Below are 16,040 nucleotides of genomic sequence, written 5' to 3' on the forward strand. Positions count from 1 at the left end.
ATCACTTTCCCTGAAATCTGGGTCCCGCCTTTTACCACCTGATGTTGATAGCTGTTTCAAAGTTCACTAACAGGGGTTTTTTTGGAGGCGGATGATGAGAATGTTTTGGAATAAGTGGTGACGGGAATATACTAAAAATCACTGAATTATACATTTCAAAGGGGTTAATTTTATGTTATGTAAATCAGGTTTCAATAAAGCCGATATATAAAGATCACCAACAACCTAACTGTATGATTCCATGGCTTCCTCCTAGGCCTTGTTCCGGGGTACGCTCTGCAGTAGTTGGCACCACTGACCACCCCTCAGGAGAGCCCACCTTGGCTGCCACAGCCCTATTCTTTCTGGGCTCCTCCTGCCTCTGATTTCTCTTGCTGTCGCCTCCTGCGTGTAGGAGGTCCCCGAGGCTCTGACCTCAGCCGCCTTGTCTCCTCCCTTCTTTGATATTCCCATTTAGAGGTAATTTCTACAAACACATGTATCTGAATAAATCCTCAGGTGGGAGTCCCAGCCCCGATCTCTCCCCTAGCCGTATCACCAACAATGTCTTAGACATCTCCACCTGATGTCCCATCCTTCCCTCAAATTCATCATCTGAAATTGAACGTATAGCCTTTCTCCACAGACCTGATCCTCCTCTCGATTTCTTACTTCTAAATGGAACACCTACAAACGCTGGCTGCTAGATGCTTAGAGCTGCTTAGAATCTGGAAGCCACCCCAGCTCCAGTCTCCTCCTGGCCTGTCCCACTGTGCTTGAAAGCTCTTGAATTTCCATGAGTTTCCATCTTGCTTATGGCTTCACGTCCATCTTCACAACTGTGCAGAAAAGTGTTAACACAGCAGTCCTGGCTACTGTCCTTGAAAAGTCCTGACTGCAAGCTTGGCCCTTGACTGGCATCTGGGAATGTAGCTTTCGGGAGGGCTCCCACCACTGATAAGAGTGGTTCACTGTGCCTAAACTGTCGGTGCAAACAATGTGGTTTACGCTGAATACCCACTTTCCTTCTGGGAGTTTGGAATCTGGGTATGTGACCACACAGGGGAGCGCCTATGTGATCAGCACCCAGGAAAACCCTGGGCACTGGGTCCCTAACGAGCTCCTCTGACAGGCAACATTTCACACGTGTTGTCACAACTCGCTGGGGGAATTAAAGTGGGTCCTGTGTGACTCTGCAGGAAAGGACTCTTGCAAGCTTGTTCCTGGTTTTACTGGACTTTGCTCCACGTGCCTTTTCCCTTTATTTAATTAATTAATTTATTTTTTGCGGTACGCAGGCCTCTCACTGTTGTGGCCTCTCCCGTTGTGGAGCACAGACTCCGGACGCGCAGGCTCAGTGGCCATGGCTCATGGGCCCAGCTGCTCCGCGGCATGTGGGATCTTCCCGGACCGGGGCACGAACCCGCGTCCCCTGCATCGGCAGGCGGACTCTCAACCACTGCGCCACCAGGAAAGCCCTGTCTTTTCCCTTTGCAGATTTTGCTTTGTGCCCTTTCGCTGCAATAGATCACAGCGGTGAGTACGACTACACACTGAGCCCTGCGTGTGTCCTAAGGAATTACCGAAAGTTAACATGGCCTTGGGGACAGTTCCCCCACCCTCGTTTATCCTAGCCACAATCCTAACTGCAGTTTTCCAGCCTTCAGAAAGAGGGTCTTTAGGGGACACCTCGCCCAACTTCCCACCCAACACGGAACCTTTTAGGCAGCATGCGGCAGCTCTACCAGAGCCCTCCAGGGATAGGAAGCTCACCACGGTGAGACAGCACTGCCTCTTAGGAGGTCCCTCCTTCCTGCCGAGCACCCTTGCTTTCCCCGAGGGCGTTAGACTGAGGGAGGGGAATGGTTTAACTGGTCAGAGAGGCCAGACTGACCGAAGCAGGAGACTGATTAGCCTATCTGGACAAAATCCTGGCTCCCCAACTGTGCTGGAAAACCCTGGGCACACGAGCCTCTCTGCACCTCAATTCTTGCTGTAAGATGGAGGTGACAGGATTTCTCAAGAAGCTGCGGTGTGGAATGACACAAGTCAAACAGTGGCTGGTGCAGAGAACGACGTGTGCATTAGCATTATTTTTATTCAGATTACTGCTATGTGCTCAGATACATGCTCTTTGACAGTATGAACTGTTTTCACCATATTTAAGAAAAAAAAAACTCTCCTCACTCCTATCCCCTCCAAAGGGTCCTAGATGTTGCTACGGGGGTTTGATTAGCCAGATGTTGTCTGCCCCCTGGGGCCTACTGACCATTACAGACAAGGCTTTGCTGCATCCCTGGGGTGCCCCATAAAAAGGGGCAGACAGCCCCCAGCTGGAGGATGTAAATTTATCCTAACCCAAGGTGGCGTCTCCCTGGCTTCACAGTCCTGAGTTGAATCCTGGTTTAGCCACCCACGGGCTGGCTGCCCATCACAGTCCTTTCATTGTTGCCACGAGGACTGCCTCTGTTCCCTCAGCGCCTCTGGGTCTTCTCACTTGCTGTCCCCTCTGCCTGGAACACAGTGGTCCTTCGCTTCACCTGTCACTTACTGACCTTCTCAGGGCTGGCCTGGGTCCCCCTCCTGCTGCTGCCGCAGCACCCTGTATACCTGTCACCAGTGCCCAGTCCACTGTAGGATAACTGCCTGACCTCGACTTCCCACTAGACCACACAGCGGAGGCTGTGCTTGCCTCCACGCCGTGTTCCCAGTGTTTATTTAGCACAGTGCCTGGCACGTGGCGCTCTTTACGTGTCTGTTAAGTGCGAAAAGAAAGTTGGCTTTGGGCAAGTTGCTTCGCTGAACTCTGGTTTCCTCACCTGTGAAGTGGATTTAATGTGTACTTCAGCTGGCCGTTGTGAGGATTAAATTGAAAGGATACCTGGGGGGCTTCCCTGGTGGCGCAGTGGTTGGGGGTCCGCCTGCCGATGCAGGGGACGCGGATTCGTGCCCCGGTCCGGGAAGATCCCACATGCCGCGGAGCGGCTGGGCCCGTGAGCCATGGCCGCTGAGCCTGCGCGTCCGGAGCCTGTGCTCCGCAATGGGAGAGGCCACAACAGTGAGAGGCCCGCGTACTGCAGGAAAAAAAAAAAAGGATACCTGGGGCTTCCCTGGTGGCGCAGTGGTTGAGAATCCACCTGCCAATGCAGGGGACATGGGTTCGAGCCCTGGTCCGGGAAGATCCCACATGCCGTGGAGCAACTAAGCCCGTGCGCCACAACTACTGAGCCTGCGTTCTAGAGCCCACCAGCCACAACTACTGAAGCCCGCGCGCCTAGTGCCTGTGCTCCGCAACAAGAGAAGCCACCGCAATGAGAAGCCCGCGCACTGCAACGAAGAGTGGCCCTGTTCGCTGCAACTAGAGAAAGCCCACACACAGCAACAAAGACCCAATGCAGCCAAAAATAAAAAAATTTAAAAAATAAATTTATATATATATATAAAAAAAGGATACCTGGTGCCTAGCACATGGTAGACACTGAATAACTGACATCTACTATTTTAAAATTCCCACACATCCCAGCACTTTTGGTGTGCTGACTCTATAGTTGCTAAGCATTAACATTTCAGTCATTTTGGAGGCTAGTTTGAGGTACGTGAGAGAGAACCAGGCCTGAGGATTTCAGTATTAGGGCCCCTCCCAGCCCGGACTAGATGGTAGCTGGGTGTGGCAGGGGACAGAGGGGACGGAAGTCCCTACCTGGCACCTTACCCTTCAGCAGAGTTTTTTTCTGCAACATTAATTCTTCTCTCTGGAATCTCTCCGGATCCAGTTTCGAGTAGTCCCAGCTATTATAGCTGTGTGGGCAAGGATATATACCTAAGAGGGAGTCAAGAGTGATCATGAAAACTTCTGCAAAAGAGAAAGGGAGGCAGAAAATGGAAGACAGAGGCCTCTGAGATGCCCCTGCTGGTCCCGGGGAGGCTGAGCTTCCAGCATTATCCCTCCTCCCTCCCCCCAGTACTGGCCTTGTAGCCTTGAGTGAGCCACTTCCTCTCTATGAGACTTTGGTTTCTTTATCTGGAAAACGGAGATGTGATGCCCACCCTGCCCTCCTGACAGCGTGAGTGTGAGGATGAGATCACACCACAGACGTGTGAACCTGTGACACACTACACAGATGTGAAGGCATAGTAATTATTTGTTTTCCTGTCTATCTCCTCTGCCTGGAAGGCAGGGGCTGGGTCTGATTCATCTTTGTACCTCCAGGGCTTAGTATTGGACCTGGCACACAATAAATAGGCACTTAGCAAATGTTTGTTCAACACACTATTACACTTTGCTGGGCTTCCCTGGTGGCTCAGTGGTTAAGAGTCTGCCTGCCAATGCAGGGGACACGGGTTCAAGCCCTGGCCCGGGAAGATCCCACGTGCCGCAGAGCAACTAAGTCCGTGTGCCACAACTACTGAGCCTGTGCTCTAGAGCCCGTGAGCCACAACTACTGAGCCCATGTGCCACAACTACTGAGCCCACGCACCTAGAGCCCGTGCTCTGCAACAAGAGAAGCCACTGCAATGAGAAGCCTGCACACCACAACAAAGAGCCGCCCCCGCTCTCCCCAACTAGAGAAAGCCTGCGCACAGCAACAAAGACCCAACACAGCCAAAAATAAATAAATAAAATAAATAAATTTATATATATATAAAAAGAACAAGACAAGGGTGCCCACTCTCACCACTCATACTCAACATAGTACTATAAGTCCTTGCTGGAGCAATTAGGCAAGAAAAAGAAATAAAAGGTATCCAGATTGTAAAGGAAGAAGTAAAACTGTATCTGTTTGCTGATGACATGATATTATATACAGAAAACCCTAAAGATTCCACCAAAAACTGTTAGAACTAATAAATGAATTCAGTAAAATTCATTTTTACTGAATATAAAATCAACATACCAAAATCAGTTGTGTTTTTATACACTAACGGTGAATTATCTGAAAAAGAAATAAAGAAAACAGCCCCATTTACAATAACATCAAAAACAATAAAATACTTAGGAGTAAACTTAGAGCCAAGGAATTAAAAGATCTATACACTGAAAATTCTAAGACACTGACGAAAGAAACTGAAGACACAAATAAATGGAAAAATATCTCATGTTCATGGATCAAAAGTACTAATATTGTTAAAATGCCCATTCTACCCAAATCATCTACAGATTCAATGTAATCTCTATCAAAATTCCAATGATATTTTTCACAGAAATAGAAAAAAATTCTAAAGTTTGTATGGATCCACAAAAGACTCCAAATAGCCAAAGCAATCTTGAAAAAGAACAAAGCTGGAGGCACCACACTCCCTGCTTTTAAACTATATCACAGGGGCTTCCCTGGTGGCGCAGTGGTTAAGAAGCCGCCTGCCAATGCAGGGGACATGGGCTCGAGCTCTGGTCCGGGAAGATCCCACATGCTGCGGAGCAGCTAAGCCCGTGAGCCACAACTACTGAGCCCACATGCCACAACTACTGAAGCCCGTGCACCTAGAGCCCATGCTCTGCAACCAGAGAAACCACGGCAATGAGAAGCCCGTGGACCGCAACGAAGAGTAGCCCCCGCTCGCTGTTCCTAGAGAAAGCCTGCATGCAGCAACGAGGACCCAATGCAGCCAAAAAAACATAAATAAATTTACAAAAATAAATAAATAAACATATTTCAAAGCTATGAAAATCAAAACAATATAGTACTAGCAGAAAAACAGATCAATGAAACAGAATTGAGAGCCCAGAAATAAACCCGTGCATATATGATCAACGAATATTTAACAAAGGAGCCAAGAATACTCAATGGGCAACGGATAGTCTCTTCAATAAATGGTTTTGGGAAAACTGGATACTCATAAGCAAAAGAATGAAACTGGACACCCCTTACACCATTCACAACTCAAAATGGATTAAGGACTTAAATGGACATGAAATCATAAAACTCCTAGAATAAAACCCAGGCAAAAAGCTCCCTGACATTGGTCTCGGCAGTGATTTTGGAGGGTATGATACAAAAAGCATAAGAAACAAAAGCAAAAATAAACAAGTGGGACTACATTTAACTAAAAAGCTTCTGCACAGCAAAAGAAACAACAAAATGAAAAGGCAACCTACAGAATGGGAGAAAATATTTGCAAACCATATGTCTAATAAGGGGATAATATTCAAAGTCTGTAAGGAACTTATACAACTCAGTAGCAAAAAAACCCAAACAGTCCAATTAGAGAAAGAGAAAGGATCTGAACGGACATTTTTCCAAAGAAGACATACAAATGACCAACAAGTACATGAAAAGGTGCTCAACATCACTAATCATCAGGGAAATGCAAATCAAAACCAGTATAAGATTATCACCTCTCACCTATTAAAACAGCTATTGTCAAAAAGACAAGAGACGACAAATGCTGGCGAGGTTGTGAGAAAAAAGGAAACTCTTGTGTACTGTTGATAGGAATGTAAGTTGGAACCGCCACTATGGAAGCAGTATAGAAGTCCCTCAAAAAATTAAAAATAGAAGTACCATATGATCCAGGAATCTCACTTCTGGATATACAGCCAAAGGAAATGAAATCACTATCTCAAAGGGATATCTGCACGCTCATGTTCACTGCAGCGTTATTCACAATAGCCAAGACCTGGAAACAACCTAACTGTCCACTCACAAATGAATGGGTAAAGAAACTATGGCATGTATACACAATAGAACATTATTCAGCAATAAAAAGGAAGGAAATCCTGCCATTTGTGACAATATGGATGGGCCCTGAGGACATTTTGCTAAGTGAAATAAGGCTCAGAGAGAAAGACAAATACTGTATGATCTCACTTATGTGTGTGTAATCTAAAACAGCCAAACTCATACAAGCAGAGAGTAGAACAGTGGTTGCCAGGGGCTGTGGGTGGGGAAAATCAGGAGATGTGGGGCAAAGGGTACAAACTTGCAGTTACAGAAGGAACAAGTTCCAGGGATGTAATGGACAGCACGGTGACTACAGTTAATAACACTGTATTGTACACTTGAAAGTTGCTCTGAGTAAATCTTTTTATTTATTTATTTATTTTTTAGTGTATCTATTTTAGTTATTTATTTTTGCCTGTGTTGAGTCTTTGTTGCTGCACGCAGGCTTTCTCTAGTTGTGGCGAGCGGGGGCTTCTCTTGTTGTGGAGCATGGGCTCTAGGTGCATGGTCTTCAGTAGTTGTGGCATGAGGGCTCAGTAGTTGTGGCGTACGGGCTTAGCTGCTCTGCAGCATATGGGATCTTCCCGGACCAGGGCTCGAACCCTTGTGCCCTGCATTGGCAGGTGGATACTTAACCACTGTGCCACCAGGGAAGTCCTGAGAGTAAATCTTAAATGTTCACCATAAAACAACAACATGATGGGGATTATGTGAGGTGAAGGATGTGTTAACTCACCTGCTTGTGGTAAAAACTTCACAATATATACGTGTATCAAATTATCATACTGTACACCTTAAACTTCCATAGTGTCCTATGTCAATTATATCTCAATAAAGCTGGGGGAAATTTTATTCCCTAGCTGACGAGTGACTCACTGCGCCTAGACTGTTTATATAACAATGTAGCTGATGCTAAACACCTGCTTCCCTAGAACTTTGGTACACGATAGACAGAGGTGCCTCCATGACCAGCCCGCAGTAAAACCCTTGGGCGCTGTTTCTCTAACGGGCTTCTGGGCAGAAACATCACACACATGTTGCCACGTGTTCACTGCAGTGGGATGAGGGGCTCTGTATAACTCCTCACGGGAGGAGGAGGGCTGCATGTGAATTCCTCCAAACAATGCCTGTCTTTCCCCTTATGATCTGGTTGTGTACCCTTACTACATCGTAATAATAAGTCTTAGCCATAAACACAACTGTATGCCGAGACCTGTGAGCTCCACCGAATCTCCTAATGTGGAATTGATCTCGGAGACCCTCAACACAGTAGGAAATGTGAAAGGTGCTTACTTAGCACAGTACCTAGTACACAGGGAACCTCTCAGCTTTCAACGACCTTAGAGGATGTCTGGGTTGAGATGGGGGACGTGAGGAAGGAGACTGAAAAGTAATTGACAAGCAAACTCAAGCTGGCACTGTGTGTGCTGCAGGGAGAGGGGGACGACAGTTGGGTCGAGTGGGGTCACAGTGGGGGTGGAAGGCGGGATTATCTAGCCAGCACACTGCTTTTGGGTTCCTGGGTCCATCGGCCTAGAGCACATTGTTAACTAACAGGGCTGTGCCGAAACCTGCTCCCTGCCGATGCAGCTGGGGACGAAAGGGGACTAGGAATGTCTCAGAACTGTTTGAGGGAGCAGAATCATGAGTACTCCTCGGGCTCTAACCACACACTTTACTTTCTTTATTGTCAAGGAGAGAAAAGAACAACTGCCTCGATGAAGAGGTGTGATGGCAAACAGGAACCTACCTGGGCTCGGGTGGAAGACGTGTTTCTGGAATTGCTTTCCCCAGGAGAAAGTAGCCACCTCTCACCTGAAATCCACAGGCTCATCGTGTTACAGATGTCAGACTTGAATTCGTGAGTGTTGAACCAGGACTGAGGGAAGCAGCAGCAGAAGCTGGTGTACAGGGCTTTACTCAGAAGTGATGGCAACCTCTGGGGGGCAAGCAGAGCTCAGGCAATATTCTGGACATTTCCACACCCAGAAAAGAGCCCCTGACTTCAGAAAGGACCTGTGATAAAACACTCTACCTGACACCATGCTGCCTTCCTGTTCACGAGGGAAGCAATTTCTATCTGCAGCTGCCCCACATCTCGGTGGACCCCTTACCCTACCTGGGGACCACTCCTCAAACACCATGCTACGTTGGCCAGCAAACCCCCCTCCCCCAGCTCCTCTGCATGCGGTCTGTGCCTCAGCCCCTTCTACAACCTGGCCAAAGATCAGCGCAGAAGATAACAAAGTACATTTGACATACCCATCTTGCTGTCCCCCAGAGATAATATTAAGTCCTACTTCCTGTTTTTTTTTTTTTTTCCTTTCCTGTGCATAAGTAGTACTGTTGTTCCTTTTTAACTATGGTTAAGGTCAAATTATACATTTATATCTGGCTTATTAATTTAACATCATAACATAAATACTTCCCCGGCTTACTATAAACTCTTTGGGATTTTTTTTTTCCAGTAGTGACCTTCATAGTATTGTGCTGAGTGACCATATCAAAATTTACTTAAACATTCAGCATCTGTGGATATTGTCTTGTTTCTAGGACTTTGCATTACAAATTATGCAGAATAATTATATTTATTTATTAAGCTAGCTCAGTGTCTGGCACATATTAAGCAATCAAAAGTTTGTTGAATGCATAAAAAAGTTTGTTGAATGCATAAATGAAAGCAGCTTTTACTATATATTCAAATATGACTTCCAGAAGATGGTATAATAAGAGTAATAATAGCAGCTATTATATATTGGGGGCTTGGCGTGTGCTGGGTGATATGTCAGATGCCTTACAAACATCATCTCATTTAATACTCAGGACAACTCAACGAGAGAGGCATTATTATCCTCATTTTATGGGTGATGAAACTGAGACACTGAAAGCCTAAGCAACTTGTTAAGCAGACACTTAACTAGTGTAAGTGCCTTTCAGCCCATCTGTCCCAATTCACTTCCCACTCAGGCTGTCTGAGTGCCATTTCCCTATGTCCTTCATAACACTGGGAATTACATTTTTTAATCTATGCAATCTAGCAGGTAAAAAGATGTACCAAAGGATTGTTTTAATTTGTATTTTCAATTATTATTATTTTGGGGAGGGCTGCACCACGCAGCATGCGGGATCTTAGCTCCCCGACCAGGGATAGAACCTGCGCCCCCTGCAGTGGAAGAGCAGAGTCCTAACCACTGGACCACCAGGGAATTCCCTCGATTATTGTCAAAGGTGAACTTTTTCTCCCATTTTTATTTCTTCCCTGGTGAATTTCTGGTTTATGTACTTTGTCCATTGGTCCATTTTTCTTATTGATTTGTAAGACTTCTTTATGTTGTGTGGCATATATGTTACCAGTATTTTTTGCATAGTTTCTCATTTGCCTTTTAACTTTGACTGTAGCAATTTAAATAATTTATATAGTTAAATCAGTCTTCTTATGGTTAATCCCTTGGGGTCATATTTAGAAAGTCCTTCCCTACCCCCAAATCATGTCAATATTCACTTATATTTTCTTCTAGCAACCCTTTTAGTATACATGTACATACACACATATATAAAAAGTACATATGTATATTCATAATTTTCAAATCTCATGCTTATTTAAATACTATAGAAATAAATAAAATATAAAAGGAAGCTTCTTATAACCTTATTCCCTGGAGATAATAAGCATTGCTATGAGTTTGGTAAATATTTTTCCAGACTTTTTTTTCTACTCATAGGCACACATACATATACATATAATTTTTCTAACATGGAGTTTTGTTTTTCACTTGAAATACATCATTACATCTTCCCTATCCGTATATATAGATCTACCTTATTTTGGGTAACTGCTGCATTACAAGTCAGTATATGAATACATCACAACTTACTAATTACTCCCTTATGGAAAGCACGTTAAGGGCATTAACTTGGCACTAGCAGTGAACAGCTAACCAATGTGATTTTTTTTCCTGAACAGCGATTGATGCTCACTTTTAAGAGAGCCTCTTCGTAGTGGGACCTGGATTCACAAGACAAAAGAAAGGCGTAGTGCTGGGCTATCCGGTCGAACAGCTTGTTCTGGACTTCCTTCTTTGGCTACCGGGAATAAAAACGGAGAAGGAATTACTAGAGCCCCTTGTTGAAGCGGCCAAGGACTGGGAATCTTAACTAAGTATTTCTCTCATTTTTAGGAATCTTATTCTCAAGGTAATTAATCTCATATTATTTATGAAATACTACACTGATTTGTTTTATAGGATCTATAAAACACATACAGAGAGGTAGAATGTCGAGGAAAGCACCCAAACTCTGGGCCAGGAGGTCCTGACTTTACTCTCTGCCCTGCCATTGACCAGCCATGTGACACGGACCAGTTCTTAATGCTCTGGGGAGCTGCAGGACGTGGTGCAATGTTTACAGCCCAGAGTGCATGGACGAGGCATGGGTGGGGAAGGGACAGGGTGTGACAGATGAGGCTGCCGGGGCGGTCCGTGGAATCAGAAGGGCTTACAGCCCACGTTAAAGAGGCTGGGGTTTGTGCCACAGAAAAATAACTTAAGTGAGGGAGAGAAGCCGTCGGATTTGCATTTACCTGGTACCTTTCATGAAAGATCCACCAGAAGCTATCCAGCCACATGGCTCTTACAGAAGGAGAACGGAGAAACCGCTCTAATTCTCTATCTGAACAGAAAGACTTGAAAAGAAACAAAATTCACATGATTATTGCTATTGTTATTGTTTATTTATTTACTTATTTATTCTTTGAAATTTACCTGGAGCCACAGCCAGATTCATAATCATCTCCACTCAAAACCTGCTTTTCCACCTATGTTCCATGGCTTGTTACTGTCATTAATCACACCACCTCCCCGCCAGACGTCTTTGGAGTCAACACACTTTGGGGTCAACTTAAAAAAAAAACCCACCTAACCTTTCAGTGAGTGCCAACTATTTACCTTGCCAGGTGTTTTTACATGTTCTCATTTAACCCTTACAATAATCATACAAGGCATGTGTTATTATCTCCATTTCACAGATGAGGAAACTGAGGACTAAACTGATGAAGTCACAGGAATCCCTGGAGGTCCAGAGGTTAGGACTCTGCGTTTTCACTGTTGAGGGCACGGGTTTGATCCCTGGTGGGGGAACTAAGATCCTGCAAGCCACGTGGCGCGGCCAAAATAAATATATTGCTGAAGTCTCTTGCCCAAAGTAACACAGCCAGCAAGTGGCAGAGCCAGGATCGGAACCCATAACTCTAGGCAGTTGCTCCATGCTGTCATCTGTGTTCATTCAATAATAATCAGTATCAACAAACATAGATACTATACAGATGCAAATCACTGGACCATGAAATCCTGCTGAGTTAGCAGTAAGCATATGGAGTTCTAAAATTGGAACAGAATTATCAGTGAACTCAGAGAGGCAGAAAATTCAGGCTTCATTGTCCTAAACTGGGTCTTGAACCTTCCCTGACTCCAAAGCTGCTACCACAATAATATGTAACATTTGGTGAATGCTTGCCATGTATCAGGCACTGAGCTATGCCGTTCATTGTTTATCTCACTTTATTTTTCATCATCTATCTCTGCGGTTGGTGCTGGTTGATGGAACTGTTATCCCCAATTTATAGAAGAGAAAAATGAGGGTCGAAAGGTTAGGATTCTTGCCTAAGCTTACACAGCCTGGGAGGCTCAAAAGCAGGCAGCCTGGCCCCAGAGACATGGTAAGGCTGCCTCTCCTCTTACCATTAAGAGGAGCAGAGATCTCTCTCTTGCCCCCATCCTGGATGCAAAGGGAAAGACTCCTTGGCACTCCCTTCAAGCCTACAGAAGCTGAGGGCATGGTGCATTGATACACAAGCTACCCTAGTTAGCAAGGAGCTCTCTGAGCCCTGCTCTTGGCTTTGTCTTTTCCGCCATTCCTCATGTCTCCTTAGAGAGGCAGTATCGTCAGAGAGGTGGAGAGCACAGACTGCTACCGCACGGCCTGGATTCTAATCCAGCTCTTAAGCTTATTAGCTGCGTGACCCTGAGCAATGTTACTGAAACTGTCTGTGCTCAATTTCCTCATCTGGGAAATGGAGATGATGATGACGACAGTCCCTACCTCCAGGACTGCTATGAGGGTTAAATGAGTGAGTGACACACACGCAAAGCATACATACTCACTTAGAACAGTGCCGGGCACTTAGGCAACACTTGTTAAGAGTGTGCTAGTTCTTTATCGTTTATTTATTCACGCTCCTGCTTCCTTTCGAAAAGATTTCATTTCAGCTCTTCAACAGATATTTTTCGAGCACCTAGGTGCTCGGGATGTTGATGAGAGTCCCTGCCCTGAAGGTGTTCACAGGTAAACAGACATTTGAGAGAAGGAATCACAGGAGGAGGCAAGTAAAATTTGGGATGGCCCCCCGAGCAGGATGGAAGAGGGTCCTTTTAAAGCCAGGGCACATATCTGCCTTGGGTTTCCTGGGAGCCAAAGAAAAGCAGGAACCAGCATCAGTTATAAGACTAAAAGCATTCCCGTAGATGCACAGTTTTTCTTGGGATTCAGGTCTCAGGAAAACATTCCCCAGGGGACATTAATTAGCATCGTAGTCACTGTCCTGGGGGCCACCCACACAGCAAATGGAGCAAGAGCACATGTGGCTGGGCCAGCGGGCCTGTCAGGGGCAGCAGAGGTGCTGGAAGGTCTCACAGGAACGGCGGGTCTGTGAAACACCCCATCCATTTCCAAAGGTCTTTCTTCCGTTTTTAAATTATAGAAAAAGGAAGAAGAAAAAAACCTATAATCTTGTACACCTGCAACTAATACAACATTGTAAATAAACTATGTTTCAATAAAATTTTTTTAAAAAACTACAATCTTATTACTCAGAGAATGCTAGTGATAGCTATGTATGGTTTCACCCCAGATTTTCCTGTGTGTGCTTACGTAACATTGTACTGCAATTTTATATACCGATGTTTTTCATTTAACAACATAGCATAGCATGTTAAAATACACTCTTCATAAATATTCATTGTAGTGGCTAAGTAGTCCATCATGTATAAACCAAAAATGACTGTACTGTTCTTCTATTATTGATCATTAAACTTTTCTAATAACATTGATAATAAAAACTATCATTTTTTGAGCAATTATGACTTACTAAGCACTGTGCTAAGTGTGCTTATGTATATTATCTTATTTAATTTACAATAATACTTCAAGGTAGAGACTATTGTTATCCCTGTTTTTTTTTTTTGCGGTACGCGGCCCTCTCACTGCTGTGGCCTCTCCCGTTGCGGAGCACAGGCTCCGGACGCGCAGGCCCAGAGGCCATGGCTCACGGGCCCAGCCGCTCCACGGTATGTGGGATCTTCCCGGACAGGGGCTCGAACCCGCGTCCCCTGCATCGGCAGGCGGACTCTCAGCCACTGCGCTACCAGGGAAGCCCTGTTATCCCTATTTTATAGGAGAAGAAACTGGAGCCCAGAGAGCTACTTAACCACCAAAGATGTACTGCCCTCCAGTCCCTTGCTATCACAGAATCCATGTGGTGAGCATCTTTTTACATTGTCCTGGAGAGAATGTGATGCTCTGAGTGCCTGCTGCTCCTCTACCTCTCTGATAAAGAAAGCAGGGGATCAGGTACCTGATCCCAGGGTGACCACTACCTGCCCTGGGGACCAGCACCTGGTGAAAGGCAGCTTACTGACTGCAGTCCACGCCAGAGCCCGGCACTGGAAGTCCAGCAGACACCATCGTCATACTGGGCAGTGACTGGCCTAAACAGATCATTGCTCTTAGGAAGTCTGAATGCAAGATGGAACAGAGGTAGAGACACAGCCAGAGAGAGGGCAGCAGGGAAAAATCATGAAGATGGGGAGAAGAAGGCAGAGGAGGGAGAGGGAGACAGGGAGGAGGAGATGGGGGTGGGCAGGGAGAGGGAGAAAGAGGGAGAGAGGGGGGTGTGGTTTGAAGCAGCAGTGAGAAGTACAGACAGAAGAGACTGTAAAGCTGGGTCCCAAGAATGGGGGTGAGGGTGACTCGTTAGGAGCTGAGGATACAATGTCATAGCTGCTTTGAGAACCCTGGAGTTGTGCCATCGTGAAGGGCGATGAGGCACAGCTGTAAGGCTGCTGAGACCATTTTCTGGGCCTCCTCCCCTCTCCACCCCTCCTCACAACTATCCCCCAGCTCCTGAGTGGCCAGCGTTGTCTCACACGCACACAGGTTCTTCAGGGCCTTCGAATTCTCCCTTCCTTCCTTCCTAAGGAACCCAGTGTGAACTGCTCTCCAAGTGGGTGACTCACCCCAAGGGGTACCACAGGGTGTGGGAAGTAAATATTCTAACTAATGTCTAATTAAGAAAAAAAAGAAATTAAATTTACCAATATACAACATCGTGACTGACAACAGAACACATATATCATTTATAAAGAAACATATATCATGAGGGTGTGAACTCAAAATGTTGTGCTAATAGGATACGTGATCAGAACAGTTAGTTGGGAGACCAGAGGTCTGGGAGAAAGGATGTAGGTTTTGGAGGAAACGTGGGCCTGGTGTCTAATCTCAGCTCAGTCACTTGCAAACTGTGTGGCCCTCAGCAACTTAATTGCCACCACTCTTGGTTTCCTGGTGTGTAAAACTGGGACCGCTGTGTCTGCCGCGCAGGTTGGTGTGAGGCTGGCTGGATATCACAGAGGGGCTGCCGCTCTCTTTCCTTACCTTGCCACTAAGGGGGTTTCTCTCAGCCTGGATCACATTGCCCACCATGTCATAGAAGTCCACTCCATTTGGAAGGTTGTTTGGCTTAGAGTCGTCAAACTGTGCATACTGGTACAGCTCTGCCAGCATATTTTTGTCTGCTATTTTCTGAAGAAAAGAGCAGAATACGAAAATGGGGTCCATCATTTTGACAGTTTAAAACAATACAGTATCTGCTTTTTATCACGGAGACAATATAACAACCTTATAGACAGAGTGTTTTATAGAGTGCGTTCATGATCGCAGCACCCCTTACCAAACACCTATATACATTATTTCCACTTTCCCTTTCTGGCTTTGAGCACATGTATACAGATATGTATGTTACTTCAATCATTTTAGAATACGTATATGTACACACACACTTTTATGTCCTGCTTTATCCACTTAACTTTAGATTTTTCACATTGTTACACTGTCTTCAAATTTATCATTTAAAATAATATATCTTGTTAACAAGATTGCTTTAACTACTCACCGATCACTTCAAATTAATATTATTTATTAGTAACTTGGAGCATACGGTTCACCTCTTTGGGGTTATTTATTTAGTATGAATTTCTCAAAATGGCACTATTAGATCAAAGGATACAACTATCCCTATGGTGCTTAACATATATATTAAATGGATTTTTAGAATAAAAATAAAATATGACT

General features: G+C 45.2%; 1 protein-coding gene across 1 annotated transcript in view; it reads right to left on the reverse strand.

Moving 5' to 3' along the window:
- Positions 1–16,040, reverse strand: part of FAM227A (family with sequence similarity 227 member A) — a gene marked incomplete at both ends in the record, with an annotated part of 80,382 nt that overhangs the window by 44,651 nt on the left and 19,691 nt on the right. Inside the window, 5 exons of the mRNA XM_082666193.1 lie at positions 3,680–3,799; positions 8,454–8,577; positions 10,617–10,721; positions 11,218–11,319; positions 15,345–15,491. Coding sequence (XP_082522319.1) covers positions 3,680–3,799; positions 8,454–8,577; positions 10,617–10,721; positions 11,218–11,319; positions 15,345–15,491 — 598 coding nt within the window. The remainder of the gene's footprint in view (positions 1–3,679; positions 3,800–8,453; positions 8,578–10,616; positions 10,722–11,217; positions 11,320–15,344; positions 15,492–16,040) is intronic.

The sequence above is a fragment of the Grampus griseus genome (assembly GCF_964374135.1).
Source record: "Grampus griseus genome assembly, chromosome: 11".
In the NCBI taxonomy this organism is placed as follows: domain Eukaryota; kingdom Metazoa; phylum Chordata; class Mammalia; order Artiodactyla; family Delphinidae; genus Grampus; species Grampus griseus.